The 27,577-nt window shown below is 32.9% G+C and overlaps 4 protein-coding genes across 4 annotated transcripts; all 4 read right to left on the reverse strand.

Moving 5' to 3' along the window:
* Window positions 1-239: 239 nt before the first annotated feature.
* On the reverse strand, window positions 240-6,786 carry LOC133694549 (26S proteasome non-ATPase regulatory subunit 1 homolog A). The gene is made up of 13 exons (XM_062116098.1): window positions 6,474-6,786; window positions 5,934-6,003; window positions 5,289-5,394; window positions 4,910-5,021; window positions 4,669-4,837; window positions 3,609-4,078; window positions 3,383-3,518; window positions 3,005-3,253; window positions 2,693-2,913; window positions 2,346-2,604; window positions 1,867-2,099; window positions 1,218-1,737; window positions 240-1,055 (listed from the first exon to the last, which is right to left on the reverse strand). Exons 1-13 carry the CDS (start codon window positions 6,617-6,619, stop codon window positions 732-734), a joined length of 3,015 nt encoding a protein of 1,004 aa, XP_061972082.1. The 5' UTR covers window positions 6,620-6,786; the 3' UTR covers window positions 240-731.
* A 4,773-nt stretch (window positions 6,787-11,559) lies between these two features.
* LOC133681072 (cytochrome b5-like) lies at window positions 11,560-13,897 on the reverse strand. Its single transcript, XM_062104195.1, has 3 exons — window positions 13,561-13,897; window positions 12,179-12,245; window positions 11,560-12,080 (listed from the first exon to the last, which is right to left on the reverse strand). The coding sequence occupies exons 1-3, from the start codon at window positions 13,645-13,647 to the stop codon at window positions 11,830-11,832; spliced, it is 405 nt and encodes a 134-aa protein (XP_061960179.1). The 5' UTR covers window positions 13,648-13,897; the 3' UTR covers window positions 11,560-11,829.
* A 3,182-nt stretch (window positions 13,898-17,079) lies between these two features.
* On the reverse strand, window positions 17,080-19,265 carry LOC133668024 (uncharacterized). Its single transcript, XM_062087762.1, has 2 exons — window positions 18,971-19,265; window positions 17,080-17,555 (listed from the first exon to the last, which is right to left on the reverse strand). The coding sequence occupies exon 2, from the start codon at window positions 17,542-17,544 to the stop codon at window positions 17,338-17,340; it is 207 nt and encodes a 68-aa protein (XP_061943746.1). The 5' UTR covers window positions 17,545-17,555; window positions 18,971-19,265; the 3' UTR covers window positions 17,080-17,337.
* A 457-nt stretch (window positions 19,266-19,722) lies between these two features.
* LOC133668014 (cyclin-dependent kinase inhibitor 5-like) lies at window positions 19,723-23,512 on the reverse strand. The gene is made up of 3 exons (XM_062087751.1): window positions 22,843-23,512; window positions 20,355-20,558; window positions 19,723-20,225 (listed from the first exon to the last, which is right to left on the reverse strand). Exons 1-3 carry the CDS (start codon window positions 23,316-23,318, stop codon window positions 20,156-20,158), a joined length of 750 nt encoding a protein of 249 aa, XP_061943735.1. The 5' UTR covers window positions 23,319-23,512; the 3' UTR covers window positions 19,723-20,155.
* Between the last annotated feature and the right edge of the window lie 4,065 nt (window positions 23,513-27,577).

Here is a 27,577-nt window from a genome sequence, read left to right on the forward strand (position 1 = left end):
TAAAACATAAACTTTAAAAAATAAAACATTATAAGTTATTTTTCAGCTCATTTTGCATGATATAACTAAACACTGGAAAGTATTTTCTAACTTATTTTTCATTACACTACCAAACATCAAAAAATAATTCATTTTTCTAAAATTTACTTTTCAAAATAAAACTACTTATTCATTTTCCAAAATAAAACTGTTCTCCAACAAACAAACAAACAGATTAGAAGAGCAAATATAATTTCCACTGAAAGCAGGAAGATGGCCCTAGTCATTTTAAACTCGTAAATAAATGGAAGAAACAGCATGATCTACAGTTTTCACTTCAAAGATTGGAGAACCACACATAAAGACACAGCAACTGGTCCTCTACGACACTTGGGACTTTGTTCAGTGTAAAGATTCTGGCAGAACAAATTCTTGTTTATTGGAAGGGGAGAATTATACATTGAAATCTTCCTCGAGCAGTCCAATTGCCACGTCCTCCTTCCCCAGCCCCTAAAAACTTGGAAATATAAATATGAAATGAAACAGTTTACAGACCGAAAATACTGAGCAAAGACCACAATAGGAGCTTAAATCTCAGGAAACCTCAAAATGCTGGCCAACTCCTGTTTCGCCATAATCATTTGGAATAGCAGAAGTGGTTGCTCAAACACACTAGGGTTCCTCCATTCACTTGGAGTGCCAGAATTTCGGAAGCTAAAGCCATGGGGAAATCACACATGCAATGACCAGAATTATGAGGTGTACTCGAAAGGCTGTGGAGGCTGGGGTTCCTCGTCAACAGCCATGGCTGATGCTGAACTTTGCTGTCCTGTGGTTGAACCACTAGCTGGTGATGCTGCAGATGATGGTGTATCTGTAAGAGAAAGCACCTCAGGTTCAGTTGGTTGCAGGTCTCTCAAGAGAACAAACCCTGAAGGTGCTGACTTCACTGGCACATATCTGCTGTCTTCCATAAATTTAATAAATTTCTCCTGGGCAGGAACAACCCTGGCTGGGTTCGTCAAAATTTCATGAGAAGGCTCAGGCTCTGCTTTCTTCTCTGGTTGTCCATCAACCTGTCAAAACACGCAAAATAATTGTCTGATGGTGATATGGCAATCTTAAGAAACTGAAGAATGCATCAGAATAACATGACAATGGACTTGTACATTTTAGCAGTCCTGTTTTTCCATACAAAGTGAAGAGGCAATTTGTAAACATCAATCATTGATATTTACCTGCATAGCATCCCCATCCTTCTCACTGGGCGCTTTTCCTTTTCCAGCACTAGTTGAAGCAGGGGAAGACTCCGCTCCAGCTGCCTTTTCAGCAGTAGATTTCTGATCTGCTTCTTTCTTGGCCCTAGCTTTGGCCTTCGCCGATGTTGACAGAACTGCAGCAGGAAGTTTCACAGCAGATGTTGTGGTAGGCACAGTGGTTGGTTTTGGATACTCAAACAGAGATGGCTTTGCATTTGATACAAACTCAAATTTTGGAACTTTCAAGTCATAGTTGAGGCCAATAAAAGCTGTGGGTGAGAATGCCAAGCTTATGAAATAGATAAGTGGATACCAGTACCAAAATTGGCTAAAAACAGCAAGGCCAACAACAGCAGTGATTTTATCATGCTTTGTCTTAGAAAGCAATCTTATAGTCACATTCCTACCACCAGCATCAAGTATTCCGGAAGCAAGGATTGCTCCCATCTTGCTCATTGTGTCTTCATGCTTATCTAGAATTATCTTTTCCAATTGCCGTCTACCATAACAGGTGCAAAGAAACGAGATCAGACTTTGTAAACGAAAAGGCAGGGTGACAACAATGTGCACTAAATGTTAGTCATTGTTAAGTAAAACAGATGGAAAATAAATCTTTATAGTGCAATACCTGAATGTTCCAACACGAGAATCACTGGCTTCATTCATCTGGACCATGACCATAGCCATTGCAATGAGAGCACCTTGACGAACAAAATCAACAACATCTGACGTCAAAGGTTCTAGCAATGATATAGCCTCACTCAAGCCAGTGCCTGCACAGGAGATGCCAACTGCAAGAGCAGCACCATATCGTACATGTGGATTATAAGACTCTGAAAGCAAGGACACAATTCGAGGAGTCTGCAGTTTCACAGTTCAGAAAAATTTAGCACAATTGAGAAGACAGCATATAAACACACATACATGTGTTTCTGTCATGAAACATAAAAGAGTGAACTACAAAGAATCAAGCAAGAGCTTGAAAACATCAACAAATGATTTTAATCTTAGACAATGTCAAGCAAGTATATTGAAAAGAGAACAGCGATAACAACTATAGGGGCTTGGAGTGCAAAAACAAAAATAAAAACACTAGTAAGAACCTACCTGCTCTGGCTCGGAGTACAAGACAAATCCAAGTGCAAGAACAGCAGTCCTCCTGACATCATCACTCACATCTGATACAGCAAAGTGCAGCAACTGGCGAATAGCCTTGTTGTTTGCTGTTCCACTGTAGGCCAATGCCAAGGCATACATGCCACCATAACGAAGTATAGGATCTTGATCACGAGTCATCTGCTCGATTAGTGTGTCTGCTTCTTCTTCTCTTCCATAAACTGTAAGGGCTATCCCCAATGCTAATCCCCTACAGCATATGGAGAATTTTATAAACAACAGAGTTAAATATAAAAGCTGATGGCTCAGCCAATATCCGAAAATGAAACCGTATTAACCTGATGATTTTCTCGTGTTGGGTATCATGCGCATATGCAAGCATCTCACTAGTTTTCTCACTTGCAGTCCCAACCATAAGCAAACCCATACTGATACCAGCAGCTTCACCAGCAACAGCGCTATCAGTATACAATGCACTTTTAATGTCATCAAAGATATCTTCGTCGGCTGTTCCAAGAGCTGCCAAACCAAGACCTAAACATGCACCATGTTGAATAACCTGCCAACAACATTCCAGTGTGAATTCCATAATTAACTAAACATCTCGATTCTGATAGAAAGCCACAAAAAAATCAGAACAGTAAGTGCACCTCCACACTGGTGCTACGTAAGCTTTCACGAAGGAATTGTTTTATGCCCTCGCCATGGTTGGCATGAATGAGTCCCAGAGCATAGAGGGCACCACCTTCTGAGTATGGACTACCTCCGCCGCCAGCACCACCTTGAGGCAAATAAGGGGCCATCAGTGACCTGCCCTGCTGCAAATGGCCTCTATGGATGACACCAAGACCTGCTGTTGCACTAAATTTGGCCCAATTTGTGGCCCTACTCAACCAATCCTGAAATGAGATAAAAGCCAAAAATGGTTGAGCATAAATTATAAATATGCACATAAATCCATGAATAGAAACATGTATAAACCAAAGGGGCAAAATGAAGAATAGATAAAACAAAGATGTGTGACTCACTAGATTTTCCCTGAGAAATGTATCCACAGTTGTTCCAGCATGCATAATTGCATTAGCATAAATAGTTGCACTGTGGCAGACACTATTTCTCATCTCAACTGATTGCTTAATTGTCTTCAGTATAAGGAGGTCCGACCTAGAAGCAAATAACAAGCATTATTAGTTATAAAGACATACATGAATCTAAAATAATGCAAAAAAAAGTTTAAGACTGTTTGAAAATTACTTATTATGACTATATAGGAATTGCAGAGTCAGCTGTATAGATGTCTCCCCAGACAAAATTCCTTTGATTTTTGTCAGCCTCTCAGCATACACTGCTTCACTTGGATCTATTTCATGCACTGTAGAAGATGAAGTTCCTTCTGTCATTTGAACATCTTCTGGAGCACTAGAATTTTCATTTTGAGATGAATCTGGAGCTGTGGATTTTGGCAGTGCTGGCTCTGAAACTTGAGACTTTGGAGGTGAAAGACGGTCTCTAACATTTAGAAGAAAAGCCTGGTGCTCATTCTCCACAAGATCAAAAGCTATTTGAAATGCCAACAAAGCTTCATCCTTATTTCCTGAGCGTAGAAGTTTTTCTAATATGCTAGCTACACCTTCAGGCTCATCCAAGAACATCAAACACTGACAAATGCTCAAATAATCAGGAGAAGGCAGCTTTTGATATACTTTAACAAGAAGCTGGAGGACCTGCAGAAAAGGGGAAAATAATAAACAGGTCATCAACTTGTATCACAAGTCTCCTTCAAGAAAAATAAATCATTCAACAACTTTTCAGATGGAATAATCATTAATAAAAACAAGAAAACAGCAATAAAATCTAGAAATCGATTACTACATCCATAACTAACCAGAGATTAGACAGCATGGCATGCAGTATGAACATGTGAACAGAGAAAATAAAGGAACAGGAGAAGGTGATGCACAAACACACACTCACAGACAGACAGAGAGTTAATTCCTGGAAAGTATCCAATATTTTACAGAAAAACAGTTGCATTGCCATTCATGATTCATGTATCAAGGCCCATAGACAAAATAAACAATATAAGCATTGCTCGATGCACAGGAAAAAGTAATGAAGATAGAGAACGCTATAAAATTCATTATGAATCCCCTCCAATCCAACCAAAGAAAATGTTATTAGCTGTAATAGTACACAAACAACAAACAAATACATACAGCAAGTTATATGCAATGTTGAACAGATTCGAGCATGATCACTTCCATGCAATAGCAATAACATAGATACTAATTGAAAAGCTAGCAAACAAACCAACCTCTTGCCGATACTCTCTACGGTTAACATATGAATGAGAAACATTAATGCAATAGGAAAGAGTTCCCTGCACATTATCACTCTTCATGATAGCTTCCTCGAGTTTATCCAATCTACGGCATTCAATTGCAATTCCCATAGCTTGTTGGTACTTTCCATCCATGATGCACCTAATGACAGAACAGTAAGATAGATAGAAGCAGAGCAAAGATACATCAAATAAAAGAATTTATGTTACTTACTTGTCCAGCAGTCTCTCCACAATTGCCTCTAACCTTGGGTCCACATCTGCTCCATCAGCATTTGATTCAGCTGCCTTAGACTTTAGGCTAGCATACTCATCTATAGCTTTAGCTGAAGATAGGAACTGAGATAAAATATAAGTAAACCAGGAAACCATTCTCAAACATCCTTAAAACACTTATCCTAAAACAATTGAAGCTTGTATAACCAAATGGTGTTGACCATTTCATGCAAGCTATGATGAATTCATATATTAATATTATCCCACCAGTTTACCTTTTAAAGGTAATTGTGGGGCACGCTAAAATTTGGTGTCTTCACAGTAATTTGACAGGTTTGTAGGAACCAAAAATAATGCAATTTTATGAGCAAGCGTACCAAGAAGCGTATGAACATAGTCAGAATCCTCTGAAACATCAAAGAGGGATCCAGCTCCAAGGGCATAAGACAGTGAGTCATTAAGTTCACCCAAATAATAGAAAACCTGAAGAAGAAACAGTAAAATCCATTTTAATACAAGACAAAGGTGGTCATTGGCCCAAGACTCAAAATTGACTTCTTTAAACAGTTACAAACAAGGGTTCACAATTCTATGGATTATGTTAACCAATCGAATTCAACCCAACTGCACATCTCATTTCTCACCCATAACATCTTATCTCTCGTGCATTAACTAAGGAGAGTTCTTCTATGAGTAGTAACTTTTTCCTATCAAGAGAACAAAAGAAAAACTTTCGCTGAAACTTTTGCTACACTAAACTAAATTATTCTCAGTCCTGATAGTACATTCACTGAAACTTTGGTACAGTGATACAACTTCTTAGAAGATGTACAGATAAGAAAGTAGACTTTGGATGGTTTGACATTGTTAACTTCTACACTCCATTCTCTACCTTTTCCCTCTTCTTTCACCATATGATACAGGGGGAGAAGGACTGATGGAGAAGGAATAAGATAAAAAAAAAAAAAGAATAGTAATTGTTTTTTAAACCTAGTAATGTGAAATATGGTGAAATGTCATACCTTAGAAACAAGCAATGCAGCAAGTTGTCTCTGATGCAGATCAAACTCATCATCTTCATACAAACTCTCTCTGGATAACAACAACGAAGGAAAGCGGAAAATTAATATCCAGAATCACATTGCAAATTAATATCCAAAATCACATTACAAGTAAAAAACAAGGGAAAGTTACTTCAGAACTCAAGTCAATACCAACAAATAACAAAATTTCAAATCCCCTCAATCTCGTAAACCCCAAATCCTAATCACCCAAGTCCCAACACTAAAACCCCATCTCCTACACGACCGACAAAAACCCTTGTTTACTCAAGAATCACTGAATTCACCAAAAGAACCCAAAAATTCAAACTTTTCAACTAAATTAACACACAAGTACTCACAAAACACATCAATTTAACTAATTTTCAACATAAAACACTCTTATTCATTCAAGATCCTATTAAAAAAAATGATCAAAATCAATTTAAAAGAAGAAGAAGAACCATTAAACCTAACCAAACAAAACCCAAGAAAGATTAAATCTTTAAAAGAAAGACTTACATTATAGGCACACTAGTTGAGATCTCAGGCCAAAATTGATCAACTAAGTTGTTGAGATTGTAAAGTGCGTGTTGTTTTAACAAAGGATGGCTCTCATTAAGCATAGCTAACAGTCCACCAGCGGAGCTAACCATAGTTGTCGCCATTGATAGAAATTTCAGAAACACTAGCTCGTTAATCGAACTTACTTTGCGTCAATTTAATGGATTTGATTCGAATTCGAGAGCTTCAAAATTGGGGATTTTGAAACACCCTGGATTGCTAGACAGATAGAGAGGTATCAGTGAAAAAGAATAGTTGTTTGCTTTCAGGTGTTGGTTTCTTCCTTGTAGTCTTATAATTTATTTATTTTTTATTTTTAAAAAAAGTTAAATTTTTTATTTTTTATTTTAAAATAATATTTTTTATATATTTTAAATGGTTATTAAAATAAATTTTAAAAAATATTTATATTATTTTGATATTTTTTAAAATAAAAAATATTTTAAAAAATAATATATACTACAATGTCAAACAGTTTTTTATTCAACAAGTCAAGGAAAAAAAATTTTATTTTAAAATATGTATTTATATAATTTAAATTTTTTTATCAATTTTTATTTTATAAATTAGAAGATTATGAAAAATATATATAAAATAAAAGATTTTTATAACATTAGATTAATCTTTTTCTAGGTAATTTTATGAATTTCTTTAAATAACTAGTTTTATAAAATTATAGAGATATCAACCTCTTCCTTATTTTTAGTTATTTATATAAGTTATTAAACAAGATCGATGTAACATAAAGCATGTATAATACATTATATAAGTTAATTCGTGTTGATTTATATTAATAAAATAAATTAAAATAAAATTATTTTAAAAAATAAGAAAGAAAAGTTAAATTAGATTTTGAATAGGTTAAGATCATGTTTGTTTTTGTGTTTTAAAAATACTTTTAAAAAAATTAAATTTTTTATTTTTTATTTACTTCAAATTAATAATTTTTGGTATCTTCACATTATTTTGATATATTAATATTAAAAATAATTTTTAAAAATTAAAAAATTTATATTATTTTAAAGTATTTCTAAGTAAAAATTATTTTAAAATATAACTATTATTACATTCTCAAACACCTTCTTAATAAATTGAATGTCGACTTACTTGCTCAACCAATTAAACTGAATTGACTTCAAATTGTTTTATATATATATATACATAACTTAACATAGGGTAGGGTGGGCGGGTCCTAAATCAATGGTAACTTTTGATATTATGGTAGCTTTTGTAGTTGTGGTTTGAAAAAAGTTGTTTTACAAAAAGTACTTTTGATTGAGATTGGTTTGATATTTATATATGTTTGGTTAAAACTGTGGTTGAAATTAAGGTTGAATAAAAAGTAGTTTAATGTGTTTGGTTAAAACTGTGGTTGAAATTAAGGTTGAACAAAAAGTAGTTTAATGTGTTTGGTTAAAAGAATGCTTTTCAAATTGAGATTATAAGATAATTAATATATATATATATATATATAGTTTTTAATTTAAATATTGTAAATTTAACTATTGTTATTACATCATGAAATAAATAATACTTATATCAAATATTTTTTTATTGTTCCATTAAACCATCTATAATTTCATCACGTATTAAATCCATCCAACAAGAACTACAGTTTCCTTGATTTCTTAAGCGCACAACAACATCAAATAAAATATTATTAGGAATAAAATTGGGATTGCGATCAAATTTTGCAAATACTACGTCATCAAGCAATCTCCTTTTAATTTTTTGAATAAAACACAATTAATAATAAAAATAAAAATTGAATTTTTTTTAACTGAATCGGACATGGTTCAATGTATTTAACTTTGGACCAGATCCGGTCTAACCAGAACAGTAAAGAGTAAAACTCTCCACTATTTACAGGATGCGGGGAAACAGCTCTCAGCTGATTGCCGCAAACCTACTGTTTAAACAAATTTTAAATGCGTCCCGTAAATAGTAAAATGTGTTTCAATACTACCAAACATTTGCGGTTTGCTTTTAAAACAAAAGCTACAACATAAACAGGCACTAAAAATAACTTACACTATATTTATTATCCACGTCGGTATTATTTCTTTTACTTTATGTTCTAATGGCGTTATAGGATTTATCCTTTGGGGAAAAAAAACAGCACTTTTGAATTAATTTTCATCCAACAAAACTGAGTTTAATTTTCAATTAATTAGACATTTGAAAGATTTCCGGTAATCGTTGAGTTGGTTTGAATATTGTATGTTGGTATTGAGATTTATTAAACGATTGAGAAATGAATTGTGAAAAAATTGATTTTATAATAAGACTTGTTAAAATTAGAAAATAGTTTAGTTTAGAAATTGGAAAATTGGAAAGTGAGATTGTGACACCTAAAATCATTATTGTATTTAAAATAAATGATTTTTTTTATATTAACGTGGATGTCCAGGCTAGCTTACGCACACCTCAACTAATCTCACGGGCCCTGAAGTTAACGACCATGTAAGCCTCTAGTGGCTTGAGGTTTGTGAGACTCAAACTGATGATCTCTAAGGAACAAACACAGGGTCTGACCAGTTGAGCTGCACCCCTCAGGGTTACACTTGGTGATCATCATATTTATATTAACACCATAGTTTTGAAACCCCGCTTAACAGGTCGACCCTGGATCCGGTCGATTCGGGGCTAGAATTGGGCCAGGTTTAAAAAATAATAATAAAAAAAAAACCTAAGATGAGTTTAGATGTTATGTTAATTGTTGCATTTTCATCCATTTACCCCTTGTAGATTGCTAGATTTATTTATTTTTTAACATTTATTGGGGTTTTTATTGGTAATTGTCAACTCTTCCTGCAAGGTTTGCACAAACAATTCCTTTCCCCTGTTTTGCTTGTTAGAAGAAATCAATTATCAACCTTGAAAGATTTTATTAAACTGGTCAGATTTTAAGTTTGTTTTCTAGATGTTACCAGTTTAAATTTTATAAACTTTAAAACCATTAAAAATTTAAATAATTATTAATTTTAACGCTTATAAAATTAGTTGAGGTGATTATAGAATTAGTTGAACACCAACATAAATAAAAAACAGTTATCATTTGAAAAGTTAGACAAACACAAGTGTCGGTCATGGTCACAACATTCCCGCACTGTATATTTTTCCTTTCTTCAAAGAACACACATCAAATTCCTTTCCAGTTTTGCCAATTATTCAGCAATTATCATTTTCCCCTGTTTTGCATTTTTTTTTCTCACACAATGCACTGCCACTGTAATTAGTTAGATTTGTGGCTGCACTATCTAAAGGAACCTTGCAATGAAGCTGTTGGGATTAGTATAATTTTCATCAAAACTTTGTTAGCATAGGCTTTTGGATGCTCAGTTCTTTAACATTGTATCAATTTTAATCACGACTCGTGATTTTAAAAGAAAAAAAACATGTTAATTGATTGGACAACTTACACACATAGATTTATCTTCTTTGGTTTTTTTCTTTTAACAATAGAGAGATGCGATGCAAGAATCGACTAAAGCAAAAAATGTATCTATTTGAAAGTGTAATTGTGATTGTTTTATAAAATATTTTTTATACTGAAATATATTAAAATGATATTTTTTATTTTTAAAATTAGTGCATCAAAACGATTCAAAACATATAAAAAAATAAATTTTTAATAAAAAAAATAAATTTTTAGCCTTATTAACACTGTTGTTGACCATGAAGCAATTTTTGACCTGACAGACATCAAGATAACTTATCTTAGTTCTCTTTGTTGAACCTCGGGACTAATTTAACCTCCTTGATTTTGTAATTGTCCTAACAAGAGGCAAAGGATCACGAGTCCTCAGCACATTACTTCGTCGACGACAAGAAGTTCAAATATCCTTATGTTGTCCCATCACACGATTGAGGTCCTAAACAAACAACCCTAGATCCTACCTTCTAGGTTTTGAATTTCCATTTCAATGGAGTTAGTGACTCCATCAACCCGTTTTCTTTCTTTCTTTTGCAAGATCGTCGAGTCGTTGTACCAAATCTTTCTTTTAGATTTCAGTACTTGTAGACCATATCATTTGGATTGGGACACGCAAACCTAAATAAAAGATGAATGAATGATCAGATAAAAAAGTTTGGAATTAAGAGATTTATTTTTGTTTTGTAATTTTAAGCTCAAACTACATAGTTGTTTATATGATGGTCACTGGAAACTTATATGATTGTTAACTTCAGAGCCCGTGAGATTAGTCGAGGTATGCACCTCTTGTAAGAACCTGGGACAGCCAGAGTTTTACTCGCTCGTCTGAGTCTACAAAATACACTTTCTATGTTTTCTCGAATTCAAAAAAAAAAAAAGATGCATTGATAAATCTTATAATTATTTTTTGAAAAATAAGAGAGTGGTAAAAACTTTGAGGTAATGGTATTAGTATTTAAACACAACATTTCTGAATATAGTTTTTGTATATATTGTTTAGTCATGTTTTAATATATATATATATATATATATATATATATATATATATATATATATATATATATATATATTTCAAATTAATTAATCTAAATAAAAGCTAACTTAAAATATTATTAAGATGTAATGATAAAAAAAAAATTCAAGATTCAATGATTAAGAAAGATAAAGAAAATAAAATGATATGACAAGAGAGAGAAATAATAAAAAAAAAATGAGTTACCAAAAACATATTAGAACTTCTTGTTTAACACACCTTATACTCTTAGAAAAATTATAACAAAATGATTCTAACTACACCTTGACTATCAAATAAGATTATAATTAATCCTAAATAAAATCTTTAATTAATTATAATCTTTTTTAATTATTTTTTTAATATATGATAGAATTTTCTCATTAAAATCTTTTTAACAAAATTAAATACGTTGAAAACAAAGCTATGATACGTCTCTGAATAGTCATTCTCTCTTTTCTTTTCTTTTTTTCCTTCCTTTTTCTCTTTTATTAATTTGAATGAAACATAAATTTTGAAATAACTGTTTTTCACTATTCGCAGTTGCAAGTGAGCAAACAAAAGATGAGAGATGGTAGTCTGAATTACAGATGAAATATGAGAAGGCATGCCTTGAAATACCAATTAGTTCATTTGTCATGTTCGATAGCAGAGTTGTAACTAGGAGCTTAATATAGCAGAACGAAGGGCCAGTACAAGCTCAAGCACCACAATGGGAACACTACGTTTCTGAACATGGGATTTGATGATAACATAGACAACAAAGAAACAAGCTTAAATTGCTAGGATAACTACAGCCAACGAGAACGCCTTAGTAGCTCAGATAAAATACTGGTTGTTTGTGATTGGAACATGATCCAAGAATCCTAAGTTGATTTGGTGTAGAGGCGGATTCCAAAGGCCACACCCAATATAGCAAGAGGAACTAGGAACTGAAGGATCTTGATAATGAACTCGGAGGTCTTATCTTGATTGTAGTGAGGCTGCTGTGGAGTCTTGTACTTTGTTTTCTTGGGGACAGTCGAGGCATCAATATCTCCAATGCAGTATTCGGCCATCATTTCTCTGGCACTATCACTATGACCCACATCTTCAAAATCATCAGTTGCGTCCTGGCCTGCAAAACGAAGATGTGCAATATGAGTCCTCACTAGGAGTACATTATGAGCTAAAAACTTAAGAAAAAGCTTCGAATGGCCATAGTTTGGGCTATACCTGTAGAAGACAACAAAACCTCATCACCACCGGGGTGATCTTCCATGAACTTTGTGACATCATAAACCTGTTCCAACCAACAAAGATGGCTCAGAGAGAGCATAGCAGTTTTAAAACTAAGGGCCTATAAAAATGTTTATTTTTTTTAAAGATGAATCATTTGAACAGAAAAAATTAGATTCGTGTAGTCTAAGAAAGGTCTACCATTTGCTATTCCTTTCATATTTTGGACAGGGAACAATATGTTTCATACAGCATAGGGATGAACTGGGAAGAAATATGAGCAACACTAACAATCACACCCACCACCCCCTCTTGTTCATTTCACATTGACTCAGAAGTATTAAAATTCATACAAAGATTCAACTTTTGGTACATATAGCTTGCAATTATAGAAAAAAAAAATTGAGAAACAAATTGATGTTGAAAGTCTTCTCAAGCAAGATAGTCCAAAACCATGCAGGACATGGTCATTTTGGTTTTTGTCTTTTGATAGTTTCACTAGTATGTCCCCTATATTGCGTCCTAGACTGCCAAGCATGGGCGATGCATCTAATAACTCGCTAGAGGAACAATAGTTGCTGGAGTTTCAGAAATAATTCACTTCCTATTTAATTACTTGCGTGCCGAGAAATACAAAAGCATGAAAGCGAAAACCCACGATAATTATCTACCACAAACAACAACTATGCGTTGGAAAATCATAAGAACAATACATGTAGCAAGCTGAAGCATTTCATGAAAATTTTACACGACTGTGGTGTAAATGGAATTGCATTCTCTTTAGCACCATAAAAATTGTTGAGTTCTGGTAGCTAATATAGAATCCCTGCCAAACTGAATGACTTATGTCGTGATACAGCACAAACTTCCCAGCCTAACCACATGATCTGTTAGAATAAAGTAGCTACTTGCAGCCTGCCATTCTAGCCAAACCATCAAATAATCACATAATATGCAAAATTTCATAATTCTTGATATTAATTAGCCCCCTTGGTGATGCACTATCTAACCTCAAAGCAATCAATAAACAGCAATGACGATCATCAAATACAGGCACAGGATACCATATAAAATAGCAAAGAAACACTGCTTATCAAGTAGAACAAAAAAAGAGAGAGAAGTATATGAGGTCTAAACATTTCCACTCAACATATCTTAAGATACCAAGTCAAAATATCTAAACATCACGGGAAACATAACTTAATCTCATTTAAATCTCAACCGAAAACCAAGATCAAATCAATAAACTGCTCGACCAGAAGTCAACCATATCCAGAGATCTCAAATTTCCTCGCATGGTTCCGAGAGATCAAACCATAAAATCAACAAAAGAAAAAGAAAGAACAAATCTTTCAAGAAAACTCAATGAAAGATCTCACCTTGCCATTGATAATTAGCCAACAGTCCTTGGGTTTGTTGTGCACAGTCACATCTTCAAAGGTAAAAACTTTGGCATCACCACCCATCTCCTTGTTTCTCAACTTTCTCTTGATGGAAAACCACAAGGTTGAAGAAGCACAAGCCAGCGACAGGATTTGTCTGGCTTTGTAAACAGGAAGAGAGAGATAGACAGCGAATGTAAGAAGAGCATATAAAAAAAACCATTAAATAGTTAAAATAATATATTTTTTTTATTTTTATCTTTTCATTTAGCTGTTTTTTTCTTAGAGTTGCTCTAAGACTGCTTTAATAGCATGAAAAAAACCAAGAAACTAAGGAGAGTGTGAATCCCACCACCCACCAACCACCACCCACCAAAGAGGAATGTAATTATATAAATGGAGTGGATTAATGAGGGCAGTAAGGTCATTAAAACGACGAAGTTAGGTAACAATTAGTTTTTAAAATTTTTTATTTAAAAATATATTAAAATAATATTTTTTATTTTTTTAAAATTATTTTTAATATTAATACGTTAAAATAATATAAAAACACAAAAAAATAAATAAATTTAAAGTAAAAATAAAAGTATATAAATTTTATTTTTTCTAAATTATTTTTAAAATGTAAAAACAAACAGATTTTAACTAATATTATAAAATTAAATCACCAGATTAATTAGGATTTGACCGACTTAAAATATTTAGATCAAAAAATAAAAAGATTAATTAATTTAGTTAAAATCTAATTTTTAATCTATTAATTTTTTTTTGATGTATCATGTTAACCCATAACTATCGAATCTTATCTCAAAATCAATAGAGTTTTACGGTGGAAACCGGCGGAGAGTGTTGTGTATCACACCTGACACCACCCAGCAAAGAGGAATGGAAGTAAATTAATGGAGGAGATTGATGAGGGCAGCGAGGCCATTGAATGAATTGTATTTTGGGTAGGAGGAAGGCTGCATGAAACGGTGGATTTTCGGAGGCTTATTCAAAGAACAACTATTTGGTGTTTTTTATTTTTATATTTTAAAATTATTTTAAAAACATTTTAAAAATGTTTTACAATTTTTTAAATTTTTTTAAATTAATATTTTTTTATATTTTTAAATCATTCTAATGTGTTAATATCAAAAATAATTTAAAAAAATAAAAAAATTATTATTTTAATATATTTCTAAATAAAAAATATTTTAAAAAATAATTGCTACCAAACATGTTGATGTAATTTTTACAGGGCTATTGTTTTAAGGAATTGATTTTTTTTTCTTAAAGAAAGAGTTCCGTTTTAAAAAGATTACATCTTCTTTCTCTTGGTTATAATGATTATTTATTTGATCAATTCAAAAGGGGGAGACGCCGGATGAATCCAAAGACTGCTTTTGTTTGGACTTTGAACAAGATTGCGATCCGATTGATTTTCAGGCTGGCAAGCAATGCATTCAAACAAGAACTAAAAGAAGAAACTTTGTATCTGACTGGAAAATTTGGAATTTTAAACGAAACTTTGGACTTGATTAAAAAATAAAAGTCAGAATTCTATTCCCAAAGCAGCCATAACTTCTTTTTTTCCTAACATAAATTTTATTTTTTTTTTATAAAAATCAAATTAATAGATATGGTTTCTATACTGTGAAACCGTTTTCATTACAAGGTTGATATTGATATTGTTGTGTTGTGATTACTGTAATGTTGAGGTATGTTGTTCATTGTTGTGCTCTGTAGGATAAAAATGGTGTTCAGTAACTAGTTATAGTAACTAGTTATTGTATTGTGTAAGGTTGATTTGATAGATTAATAGATGTTTTAATGTGTTAATATTAAAAATAATTTTTTAAAATAAAAATATTATTTTAATATATTTTTTAATAAAAAATACTTTATTACCATACTATTCTATTCTAGCAGCATTTAAAAAGCTACGACAAGCTAAGATGGAAATTAGCAAAATGTTCAAGGCGCACATTGTTGTTTTCTTGGAGATCTACTGCACCTGCAACGGTATTAAAGTCATTAATATACATGGATGGTACGTGGAGTATATCAATGAAGTATATGAGTGAAGAAGAGTCTGAAAATGCCGCTTGAATAAACAAATAAATAAAAAGAGGAAAAAAAGCGAGCTTGATGTAAAGTATGAATAAAAAACATGCAAACAAAAAATAGTGATCTGAACGGTATAGAGTTCGAAGTGGTTCTTTCCAATGTCAACAATCTAAATTAGTCACTCGATTCTTATATAGTTTCAGCTGGTTCTTTGCAATCCCAACAATCTAAATATTCACTTGAACCTTGTTCCAATCCCAACAATGTAAACAGTTTACAGGCCCAGAAAATAGAGCCTGGCGATGTTAAGCTGAGCATATGGCAGATTATCAATCAAACAGTGAAGTTGAAAGTGTTGTAAATTTGTTGTTAGATATTATAACTTGAACATTATTTCATCAATCAACCGTAAAATAGACTAGTTTTTTGTTGAATGTTTCACTGCCCCATCTAAGCTTAGCAATTGTGAAGTGAATTTTTCACTGTTTGTGCTGTAAAAGCTATTGACTTTGTAAGATTTACATTGGTGGGCTAAGCACTGAATGTGTTGATTGCAGAGTAACATTGCAGTGAAGCTGGGAAGAGGATTGTGTGGGAATGAGGCAAGTAAACAGTGGTGGTAAAGGTATATAAAAACTTCAGAAGCAGTGCGCATAGAGGTGGAAAGTCTCAGGGAGAAGGAGCTGTAGGGACAGCTTAAAATCAATAAAATAGGAGGCCAGTTTGACTCAATTAGGAAACCAAGGAAGGAGTCGGTGACACAGCAGTTGCAGCAGGAGTGTTTATCTTTGCTTCTTTGAGAACAAAGGAAAAATATGGAATCAATAGCGGGTTATTTGTTAGCTAAGTGAGTTGGCAAGCTCTCATGGCAGCATTTTTTAAGGCATTGATACAGCGGTAAAAAGAGAGTAAACAGAAGTTAAAAGTAGCAGGAAACAGTTGGATTATCAAAGTCACATGTGACAAATGGTTATGAAGAAACAGAGCAAAGGCAGCATGCTAAATGGATATAAGTTGGTCATATGAACATAGTTCAAACAAAAAAAAAGGGAAAGACTTGTAGCCAACGGCATCACCTCAGAGGATGTTGATTAGAGTCGTTTCTTGTTAGGTTTTTTTTCTTGTGTGATGTCTTGTATTTGCGAAAGACTGCTATGCATTTTAAAAAAGATTTGATCACCATGCTTGTGCATGTGAAAGGTAAGAGGTAACGAAATATGCTGCAGGGCAACGAAATAAGAGTCCTATGAAAAAAGTAGTGCATCTGTGGTCTAAATGCGGGAGAGTGAACTGGATCCTCATTGTAACTGGATAAATGAAAAGCATGAATGTACGTGATCAGAGACTATCGGAGTTTCATCAAGCAAACCATGAGATGTGCCAAGCATCTTTGTTAACAGTTGAAGGAATTGAGAGTGACAGAGCAAAAAACGTAAAACGTAACTTAAATCTGCATAAGACAATAAATTAAATAAACCGAACAACTGAAGAAAGCTTTTAATAACTTCAATTGGGCAGTGACAGCACTTCTTTTATAGGAAACGCCTTGCCCTTAAAGTTCAAGCACTTCTGGACCAGCACGCTTATTGCATTGAGAGAACACAGGTAAGTTTGTGAGTTTCAAGAGTGAAGTCTCTATGGAAAACTAGTTATGGTCAACGCTATTACAGCATTATGAACCAGCAAGGCCTAGTGATTGCCCTTTGCATCTTAAGAAAAAAAATGTCACTTTTCAGCATCTTCTGCATTCTCCTGCCCGTACCGACGCTTAAACTTGGCAATCTGACCTAAACTTTCAGCCATTTGCCGTTTTGCTCTGAAGTGGTAGACGTTGCCAACATGGTGTATTTTTGTCATCATAGCATGCATTAATCTGCCATCTTGAGTCACATAGGATATCCATTGCATTTGAGGGTGGATTCCTTTCTTCATCTTGCACAAATCTGCATTTCAAAGAGCACCATACAGAGCTCAACATAACTCATACTGAATTTCCTTTCCAAAACTAAGGAGTTGCTCATGAAGACAATCTGATTAAGATTGAACATTATTTAATGTTCTGTAAATGGCCTCACAGACGTATGATAAAGCTTGTCGGACAAACATAAACAAAATTATAATATAATTTCTATTTTGGGCTTTTTGTATGCAATTTGCATACATTTTTCAGAAAGTGTCCCCAAATATATTTTAACATTTTCAAACTGGTCAGTTTCTTGTTTGTAATGTACGTGGTTCTAAAAATTTTTTTACTCAGCTAGTTCTTAGAACAATTCAGCAGAATTTCCACACCAGAAAATCTTAAGTGGTCTCAGCTGTGAAAAAACAAACACTCCTTTCCATTATTCTTCTACAATAAATTGAAAATTTTCCTGCCAAAGCATTAACCATGCCACACAAAAAAGTCATCATAACTTGCTTAAAGATACAATGCCAGTACAGTTAGTAAACACAAACTATAATTTATGCTTCTCTGCTATTGAAAAACGCACCCAAGGTCCCCCGCATCACACTAATAAAATCCAAAATCCTTAAAGCTGCAAACCTGAGAAAAATGTGAGCTACAGTCCAGTTTCTTGTAGATGATTAGAAATTAGAGGGCATTGGCATAGGATCATGACCATGAATGGCAAAAGGTAAGTAAATTAGATGGTAGATATGAGTAACCATTGCTTTGTCATCTACCATCATGGCTAGGAAGGTCTGGTAAGTGTATATAAAATCTCTAATCAATACTAACATAATTAATTTGAGCTCTATAATTAAACTGAGAAATATGTATATAGTGATCATGTTATTAATTTATTTTTTCCACTCCCTTTCAAGCATTTGATGAAGTAGGGCAATTAAGGACTCTGATTAAATGACACACTACTGCTATAATAAAATCCTTGTTTATAGACTGACCGGGGGGGGGGGGGGGGTGGGGGGATAATTGAGTTCAGAGCTTCAATATCATACTGGGTGGAGGTTGTTACAATAATCTGATGCCCAACACCTTCAAGTGCTTTTGTGATTTTTAATGGTTCTAATATCAGTATCATCAACTCTGGTATATTCCTTGGTAATGTACTTAGGAAATAATATACCATCTGTTCTCTTTCCCTCTTTTAAACACAAATTCACATTTGTTTCGGGCAATTAATCTTTCAAGTTATCTTTAAACACAAAACTGAAGATCTGTTTTTTAAACGGTCATCGGAGTAAAAAAGAATATTATTTTCATCAGAAGAAGATTTAAACGAGCACTAAACTTTTCTCCACAAATTCTCTTACTCTAATTCAGTTTCCATCGAGAAATGAGAAGCATGTGTTAAAGAACAGAAAAACAGACATCGACAGAGAAGAGAAATCACACCTGGTGTGACAAGATTCAAGGCCGGCTGGTTTGCTAGATCTGGAGGTTGGGTGTGGCGTGTGCAGTGAGGGAGCTAGGAAGGGGGTGGCTGGTTTACTAGATCTGAAGATGAAGATAGAAGATATACCAGCAACAGTGAAGATTAATATTTTTTGTTAGTTCTGATCTGGGTGTGGCGTTGGGGAGCCTGGGAGTCAGAGAGTGTGAGAGTTGTGAGGGCTGGGAAGGGCGGCTTGCTTGCTAGCAACGGTAGCTAGGGTTAGAAATTAGAAAGCATTTTTTTTTTATAGTGCCCTTTATTTTTTTATTTTCATCTGAACCGGTTCACTTTAGTTGGGATTTTTCGGTTCAGGCTTGTGAAATCAAACTGAATGTTTTTTTTTAATATTCTGATTAGTTTTTTTCATGGTTCCATTTTATTTTTTTTCTCGGTTTTTTTTCTCACCGCTAACCTTCACCAACTTCAGCCTGCACAAATTTGCACAGTAAAGTATGAAAGTTGCAGACATGGAAGTGAAAAGTGGAGCTCGATGAGAAGGCAAGATTCTTCCAAAATGGGCTACACCCTGCCACAACCACCACCGTTCATTCTTGCATAAAAGTTAAAATAACTAGCCGGTGATGAACAATGTTTGCCTCTATCGAAAGCCGGGTGAGAATCAAAAGATGCACTCTCACATGGATATAAAACAAAGCGAGAGTTGAAGTAAAAAAGAACAGTGTTGGTGAAAGGGGAATAGACAAGATACAAAGAGGGGAAAAGGATCGTATGCTTATTCCAGAGAGTTTTTAGAAGTTGCATCAGTACATAGGGGAGGAAAATACAGTACTAGGGGAAAAAGAAAATCTAGTAAATTTCTGTACCAGAGAGACTGACCTAATTCACTGAAGCCTAACATCTACATCTTTTTCACTTCCCCTCTCAGATGATCTGTTAGACATAGGACTTTGGTTTGTATTTTGTTGAGTAACCCCCCATAGCCCCCTGTTATGTTACAGACCATTAGTCTACACATGCTTGACAAACCTACTTTCTTTACAACTAAAAGAACAGGCGATGGAAAATGGAAATAACACCACCACCACCGTTTGAACACCACTACTAATTCCTGCTACTTCTACAATGGTAAGCACGAGATCAACCGTTAATTTGCAGGAAATGTCCTGATGGGATGCTAATGTCTTCTAACGATCCAATTTCTCCCATTCATAACGTCCATGGAGAGGCTTGTCACTAACGGGGTCAAAGTTATACCTGCCAAAAGTTGACATTTCTATCAGCTACGAGAATGAAACCTTTGCAGCAGAAACATTACATGCAAGATAGCCCAAGTCTTCAAAAAATCATTTAAAGAAGATAAAGACAGAGATGGGAGATGTATACTTCTCAGTAAATTGCCTTAGCTGCTCTTCTTCAGCCGGGCCAAAGAACTCATCCATTTCATGGGCCGTTGGGATGTGTCTTCTAGTTGAGTTATGTAACCTCCTGCTACTTTCAGTTGTGTTTGCAGGCTTAGTAGTAGAACCAGGGGTTGTTGCGTCTTCTGTGCCTCTTGTTAAATTGCAAGGAGTCGATTCCCTAGTGCTCCTGTGACAAAGAAGATAGATATGACATAGGCCCAGGGAATATGTAACCTAAGACTATGCATAATGATGCAAGTCTTGTGTCATAAAACTATCCGCACTGATAATAAATACAAAGCTTATGCAAGTAACATTAAAAAGGACATGAAGGTGTCAGCATGTAACAATTGAAAACTTGAATTTTTCCAAGCCATTAAAGACATTGCCGCTCAATTTTCCAGGCAGCTTAGGCCACGTAAATTCTGCAAAGATGACAGGAACCTCCCAATCATAGATATAACTAGTTGAAAACACTTCCAACACTTCCACAGAAAGCAACAACCCATTTTTAACTATAATTAAGCACTAAAAATCCAAGAAATAAACTTCATGAATTTTGGGAATTACAACAGAAAAATATCCAAAATGAATTCTTCTATTTCCCAAATTCAATTTTGTACCTGCAGATAATTAGTACTATAAAGAGACAATAGCTACAAGCACAAAAGGATCAAGAAAGAAGTAGAAAACCACTTTAGATATCCTATCCCCATTACATGAAGCAAATAAGACACAAACCCTGTTATTATTAGGATATTCTTTAGGCTTTGAATCAAATCAGAGTCCATGGATCAGTAGTAAATACTCAGCACAGCTAATTCAAAATAAAGTAGTTTCTGTTATAGTGTCCTCTGTCCAGACATAAACAAAAACCAAGTGTGATAACAAGACAAACATACATTAAGCATATTTATATTCAAACAAGAATCACCAAACAATAATAATATGCTTAAAAATGCAGAGGCATCTATTGTTAAAGAAACAATGGAGCAGGCTTGGCTTCTTTTGATTAAAATAATGCGAAGGCATCCATGTTTGAGGGCACAAAAAGAAGAGGACACGTGTAAAAACTATTTTGTTTTTATGCACATATAATAAAGATCAGCATAAAAACAATCAAATTGAAAAAAAAAGGCAACTGTAAAGCCTGTTCAGTGTAAGGTCCAGTAAACCATTATGCAGATATGATCACCGCATTTTTAAACAGAAACCCACCAAGTAATCAAATGCAATGAGGTAATACGAATCTCGTTTCCCACGAAGATGATTAATATTTCATTTAAAACCTCAAAACAAAGCCAGGGCAATAATTTCCTAGACAAAAATCACAGAAAGATGTGTCAAGCACTTCAAAGAGAATTAAAGAAATTGTTATCTGGTTTCAGCTTCACTGGTCCAGAGAAGCAAGAACCTAAGGTTAGGTCCAAAATTTCTCCACACAGCATTTTCTCAGAAACCAAACAGAAAGGGAAGCAAAACTCTTAAAAAGAAATTCACATTAAAACAAAAGGTGAGGCTTTAGTAAAGGATTCCACCACAATTTGTTTTTCTTTTCTAAAAAGCAAAAACTTTATCTATATGTAAAGCACAAAATCTCTTCTTTTATCTCAAGCAATTATTGGGGATGGAATGAAATAAATTAAAACTCTGTTCTTTATTGCTATGAAGTTTTTTCTAGAAATGAAGCCCAAGTACAACTAACCAAAAAGCTGCCACGATCCTCTTTAAATGCAAATTATTGTCTTCCCGAGCCACGAAAATTACAAACTAGAGCTTCGAACTAAACCAAATAGATGAAAGAAAACCCTGAAAAAGTGTCCACTGCTAGAAAAGAAAAAATAATATAAAACTTAAATCAGGAATAAAGTTAAAATGAGGCTTTAACATGTCTCTTTCCTTTCAAATTCTCAGTAATTAAAAACAGACATGGAAAAAATCATTTAAAACCCCCCAAGAAACATAAAACTATTGATTTTTTCTCCTCTTTCTCTCCATTTTCTCAGCAAACAAGCACGAATACACTAATTTCATCAAGAAACCCCCAAAAAAAAAATTTAACGGGTTTTCATTCAAAACCCCCAAGAAACATAAAATTATTGAGTTTTCTTCTCTTTCTCTCCATTTTCTCAGCAAGCAAACACGCACGTACTAATTTCATGAAGAAACCCCCAATAAAAACCCATTCTTTTTAAAATGGAAACCCACATCAATTATCGCTATTTCCTTCCATTTCCACATCAATCGAGAAACAAAACCCTAAAACTGAGAACCCAAATAACAAAAATGAAACCCAAATTTTGCCATAAACCAAAGGATTCGAAAAGGAAAGAGAAGACCCATATCAATTTTTCAATGTCCCCTAGTTTTCACGCTCCCCGCAAAAACTAAATAAAAAACCCCTAATTTAAAGAATAAAAGAGCATCTCAAACTTTGTGCAAGAAATTAAAGAGAAGGAAAGAAAACCCACCTATCTCTACCTTCAATATCCAAAACATTATCTCCAAAAGAACCCAAGTCTTTACTGTTGCTGTTATTATTCTCTTCAACTTCTCTACTGTCCACTTTACTCTCTCCCCTTTCTTTTTGTTGACCCGACCCGGAACTCGATTTCAGATTAGGGCTACGGCTTTCTTCTTCTTCTTGCTGCTGCTGCTGCTGACCCAATTTACTACTATTCTGACCACCCTGCCTATGATGCTGCCTTCTGGGAGAATCATGATGCAATGAAGGAATTGGGGGCGGTTTCTTCTCGAGACGGCGGCTGCGAAGCTGGAGGTAACCAGCAGGAGACGATGGAGGAGATGCTTTGACCCCTTGTTGTTTCTTGAGAGCTAGGGTTCTGGCTCGTGTACGGACACCGTGAGTCAAGTCCATGACGGCTACATCGCTTGTGGTTTTAGCTTTCCTCATGTACTTGCCCATTTCCTGAAACCTCTTTTTCATACATACGTAGATGGAGAAGAGAAAGAAAGAGGGAGGGAGGGAAATGAAGGAAAAGGAAAGAAGGGGGGGTTGCTTTTGGTTAAATATTTTGAGAAAGGGAGAGAAGAGGGCGAGTGGTGGGGTATTTGTAAAGGAATGGAATCGCTGTTGAGAAGAAGGTAAAGGTAGGGTTGGGGCGTGTGGGCGAGGGATGTAGGGTTCGACGATACCGTGCCTGGAAGTGTTAAAACTTAAAAGTGATTGTTTTTTTAAACAATATTTATTTAAAAATATATTAAAATAATATTTTTTATATGAAATAAATAAAAAATAAATTTTCAATTTTAGCTTTTATAAAATAAATATTTGAAAAATAATTATATATGGAATATAGTGGGGAAAGTATAAGTTATTTGAGGAATCATATATATATATATATATATATATATATATATATATATATTGAAAAATAATAAATATTATCTTAATATATTTTTAAATAATAAATATTTTAAAAAATAATCATCACTACTAAACACATATTTTATCTCATTTCTTAATTGCTACTATACCCCCCAATAGATTGTCAGAAGGGTTTTGCTCCCTTTTATATTTAAATTCTAGGGTAAAAATTATTGAGAAAACAAACTTAATTATTCACATCAAGGATATTTTTATAATTGAAAAAATATTTAATATCCTGGATGAGCATGAGAATTGAAATAGATGCATTTATTGTTGGGAAAATTACTTAAAATATATTTTTTTTACATTTTTTATATTTTGAAAAATTATATTTTATATCCTTACTGTGTGTGTGTGTGTTATTAAATTATAGAAAATTCAAATACACAAAATCAAAAAGTCATGCCCAGTTTTTGGTAGTGCCATCTTGGCTATGGTAGGGAAGATGTGCCCTCTGCTTCAACATGTTGACCTAAATGGCTTTACAGGATTACAGATGCTGGACTTCTACCATTTCTAGGGTTTTTTATTTTCATTTATCAAATTTCAGGGACTTTTTGGTTTATGAATATGGATTTTTTTATTTGAAATAAAAATTTTCATTTAAATTGGTTTTTAATGAAGATAACCATGTTCTGTGTTGACTAAATAGTTATTAGTATTGTCTATATATGATGCATAGTTTTGAAACCCGGCTCGGCAGGTCGATTCGAGACCCAGTCGATCCGGGACTGGAACCGAGTCAGGTTGAAAAAAAAATAAAAAAAATAAAAACTCGATGTGACTCGGTGACCCAGTTAACCCAACAAGACTCGGTTGCAACCCGTTGATTTTTATTTTTTTTTTACTAAAACAACATCGTTTTGATTATATATATATAAAAAAAAATTGACCTAGTCAAAATCCGAAACCGGATCTTGAACCGGCCGGATCTAAAAACTATGATATAATGAATGTTGTAGAGAAGAGGAGTTAGGTTGAAGAGTGAGAAAAAAAATTATGTTTCTTGAATCTAGGTTATTAATATATATAAATATTTTTATATTTTTATCGATTTAAGTTATTGTTGTCTCAATATGTGTAATTTTTAATGAAATATATTAACATGCTAAAAATACAAAACACAAGATGTTCTTAATATTGTTTTTCTCCATTAAAATTTATTTTTATTAATGATAGCTTGAGAGGTAAACTCTCCTACCATAGAAAATAACAATACCTAAAAGCAAGTGTGATCTAGTATATGTTTTTTGTAAGTATTTGAAGAAATATTCGGTATTTCAAGAATATTATTATATTCACTTAAATTGAGTTATATGGATTAATTAATATTTATTTTAAAACTGATACAATTTAACTTTTGCATTTACTATAGATTTATTTCTTTGTACTAAAAATAATAACCTCATAAATAAATCCATGCACCATGTAGCCTAGTATAGTGAATTTTTATATTTTATTAAATTGGAGAATTAAATTTTATTTATAATATTTTATTATCAAGACATTTTAAATAGACAAACTTTTGCACAACTACTTACACATGCCTTTGTGTTGAAAGGGTATTTTATTTTGAAAGCAAAAGGAAGTTGTTTTGCCTTTGTATCAAAGGACAACACTTCCTGCTTTTAATAAAAAAGAAAATAGTTTATTGCGAAACCTGCCATTTTCTTGAATAAAAAAGGAATTTTAAAAACTTTTACTAATATTATTTTTAACTCGTGACGCAACACAACAAGATAGAGCGAGATTCAGTTAATAAAGTCATGTTTATTTTTGTATTTTAAAATTATTTTAAAATAAATTAAATTTTTTTCTTCAAGTTAATATTTCTTGGGTGTTTTTAAATCATTTTGATGCGCTAGTGTTAAAAATAAATCTTAAAAAATTAAAAATATTATTTTGATATATTTTCAAGTGAAAAACATTTTAAAAAACAACCGTAATCACACTCTTAAACACGCTACCTAAAAAATTGTTTGTCTTGGATAAATTTAAGATTCTAATCATAAATATGAACGATTACCCAATTTAAATTTTCCCTCAATATTAAGTTAACTCAATTACTTTTAATAATCATTCATCTTTTAGGAGAAATTATTCTTTTAATTGAATGAACACAATAGTATAAAATACATTACAATTTTGGCAACATTCACGTAAAAATGAAAACCGAAAGATTAAAGATTTTAAAAACTCTTTCACCATAATGGTAAAAAATAGAATTGTAGCAATATTTGGTTTTATCATGAAATCGTTGAAATTATGTTGGCCAAAAATATTTTTTTTTTGTTTAAAAATTAGTTATTTGGAAAGTTTTCACTCGTAAAAAAATATTATTTAAAATTTTTTTATAATAAATAAAAAAATAACTAGTGTTATCCTATTAATTATTTTTTATATATATTTTTAAAAAATAGATACAAATTGAGAAGAGAAATCTTGAGTGAAAATATTTGGTGAGTTATGAGTTTTATTTTATTTTTATTTTATGTTATTCTTTAAATATCATAAAATTTATTATTAGGTTATTTTCTAGCATACTTTAAACCAATTTTAATGAGAAAACTGAACAAAATTTTATAAAAATAACAAATTATAAATTATAATTACAGAGAAATGGCCTAGCATGTTTTTATATAATAGGATAAGTGTTAGATCTTTACTTATATTTTATATTTTAAAATGAAATAATTATGTCTTTTTATATTATTTGAGTTTCTAACCGCTTATTATAATGAACTAATTTTATTTTTAAAAAATGCTCTCAAATGGATAAGCATGTGCAAGTTACTTAAAGAAACTCACTCACGGAGTTTATGTGGTGGGTGGCTGGAAAATTATGGTGGTGGTCGACAAGTTTAACGGTGATCGGTAGGTTAGAGCTTGATTTTAGATGTGAAAGTGGGAGGGAGAGGAAGGAGAAAGGTGAATTCTAAGGTCTAGGCCCTAGGGATGTAAATCGGCATATTAGTGCTTATTCCCAGTAAAATATGGAGATAAAAATAAAAATAAAAATAAAAATAAAAATAAATCATGTAATATTTTCTGATAATTTTAACTAAAAAAACATCAAGATTAAAAACGCAATTAATATAAAAAAACATAATTAATTTAATTTAGAATTTAAAAACACATTGAACAAAAAGAACATCCACAAGAATGTATTTTCTCCACGTCACTTTCCACACTTGAATATATCGCGATACGATTAAAATCCGAGATTTTGAGGACTTGCGAAGGACGGCAGTCCTTGGATGCCCTTTTAAGTGGCCAGGTGGAAAGAGCATTCTTATTTTTTTTATTGGCTCTTTTTGTATGTTTTTCTCCGTCAAAGATATAAGGCTTGAACAATCCCACTCACCCTCGTAGGAAATGGAGTCCACGCACCTTCACGCGTCTGCAATGGAATTTTTCTGCACGATATCTTTCCATGAATACAAAAAAGTCAACAGATATCTGGAACATATGCTGCTTGACTGCAGTTTCTGATCAGATGAGGCCAGATTCACAGTTAGTTTGAGCGGGAATTAAGCTGATTAAGATTGAATGATGATAGGTCAATTTATTGTCTAATTAAAATTTAATTTGATTTTTATTTTTTTTAATATAATATAGTTATTTTGATCCATCCAAATTCAATCATTTTGGATGCAAAATTAGCTTCAGTGCAATTTAAATAAGTCAGTCATACAAAAAATGGTAAGCGACATTATACTCTTTTTTTTCTTCTCAAATTCTCTTTGAATTAAATTATTAAATAATAATATTACGCATGTATTTATATAGCATCTCAGCCAACAATGGTTTTAAAA

This window comes from Populus nigra, chromosome 1 (genome assembly GCF_951802175.1).
Source record: "Populus nigra chromosome 1, ddPopNigr1.1, whole genome shotgun sequence".
In the NCBI taxonomy this organism is placed as follows: domain Eukaryota; kingdom Viridiplantae; phylum Streptophyta; class Magnoliopsida; order Malpighiales; family Salicaceae; genus Populus; species Populus nigra.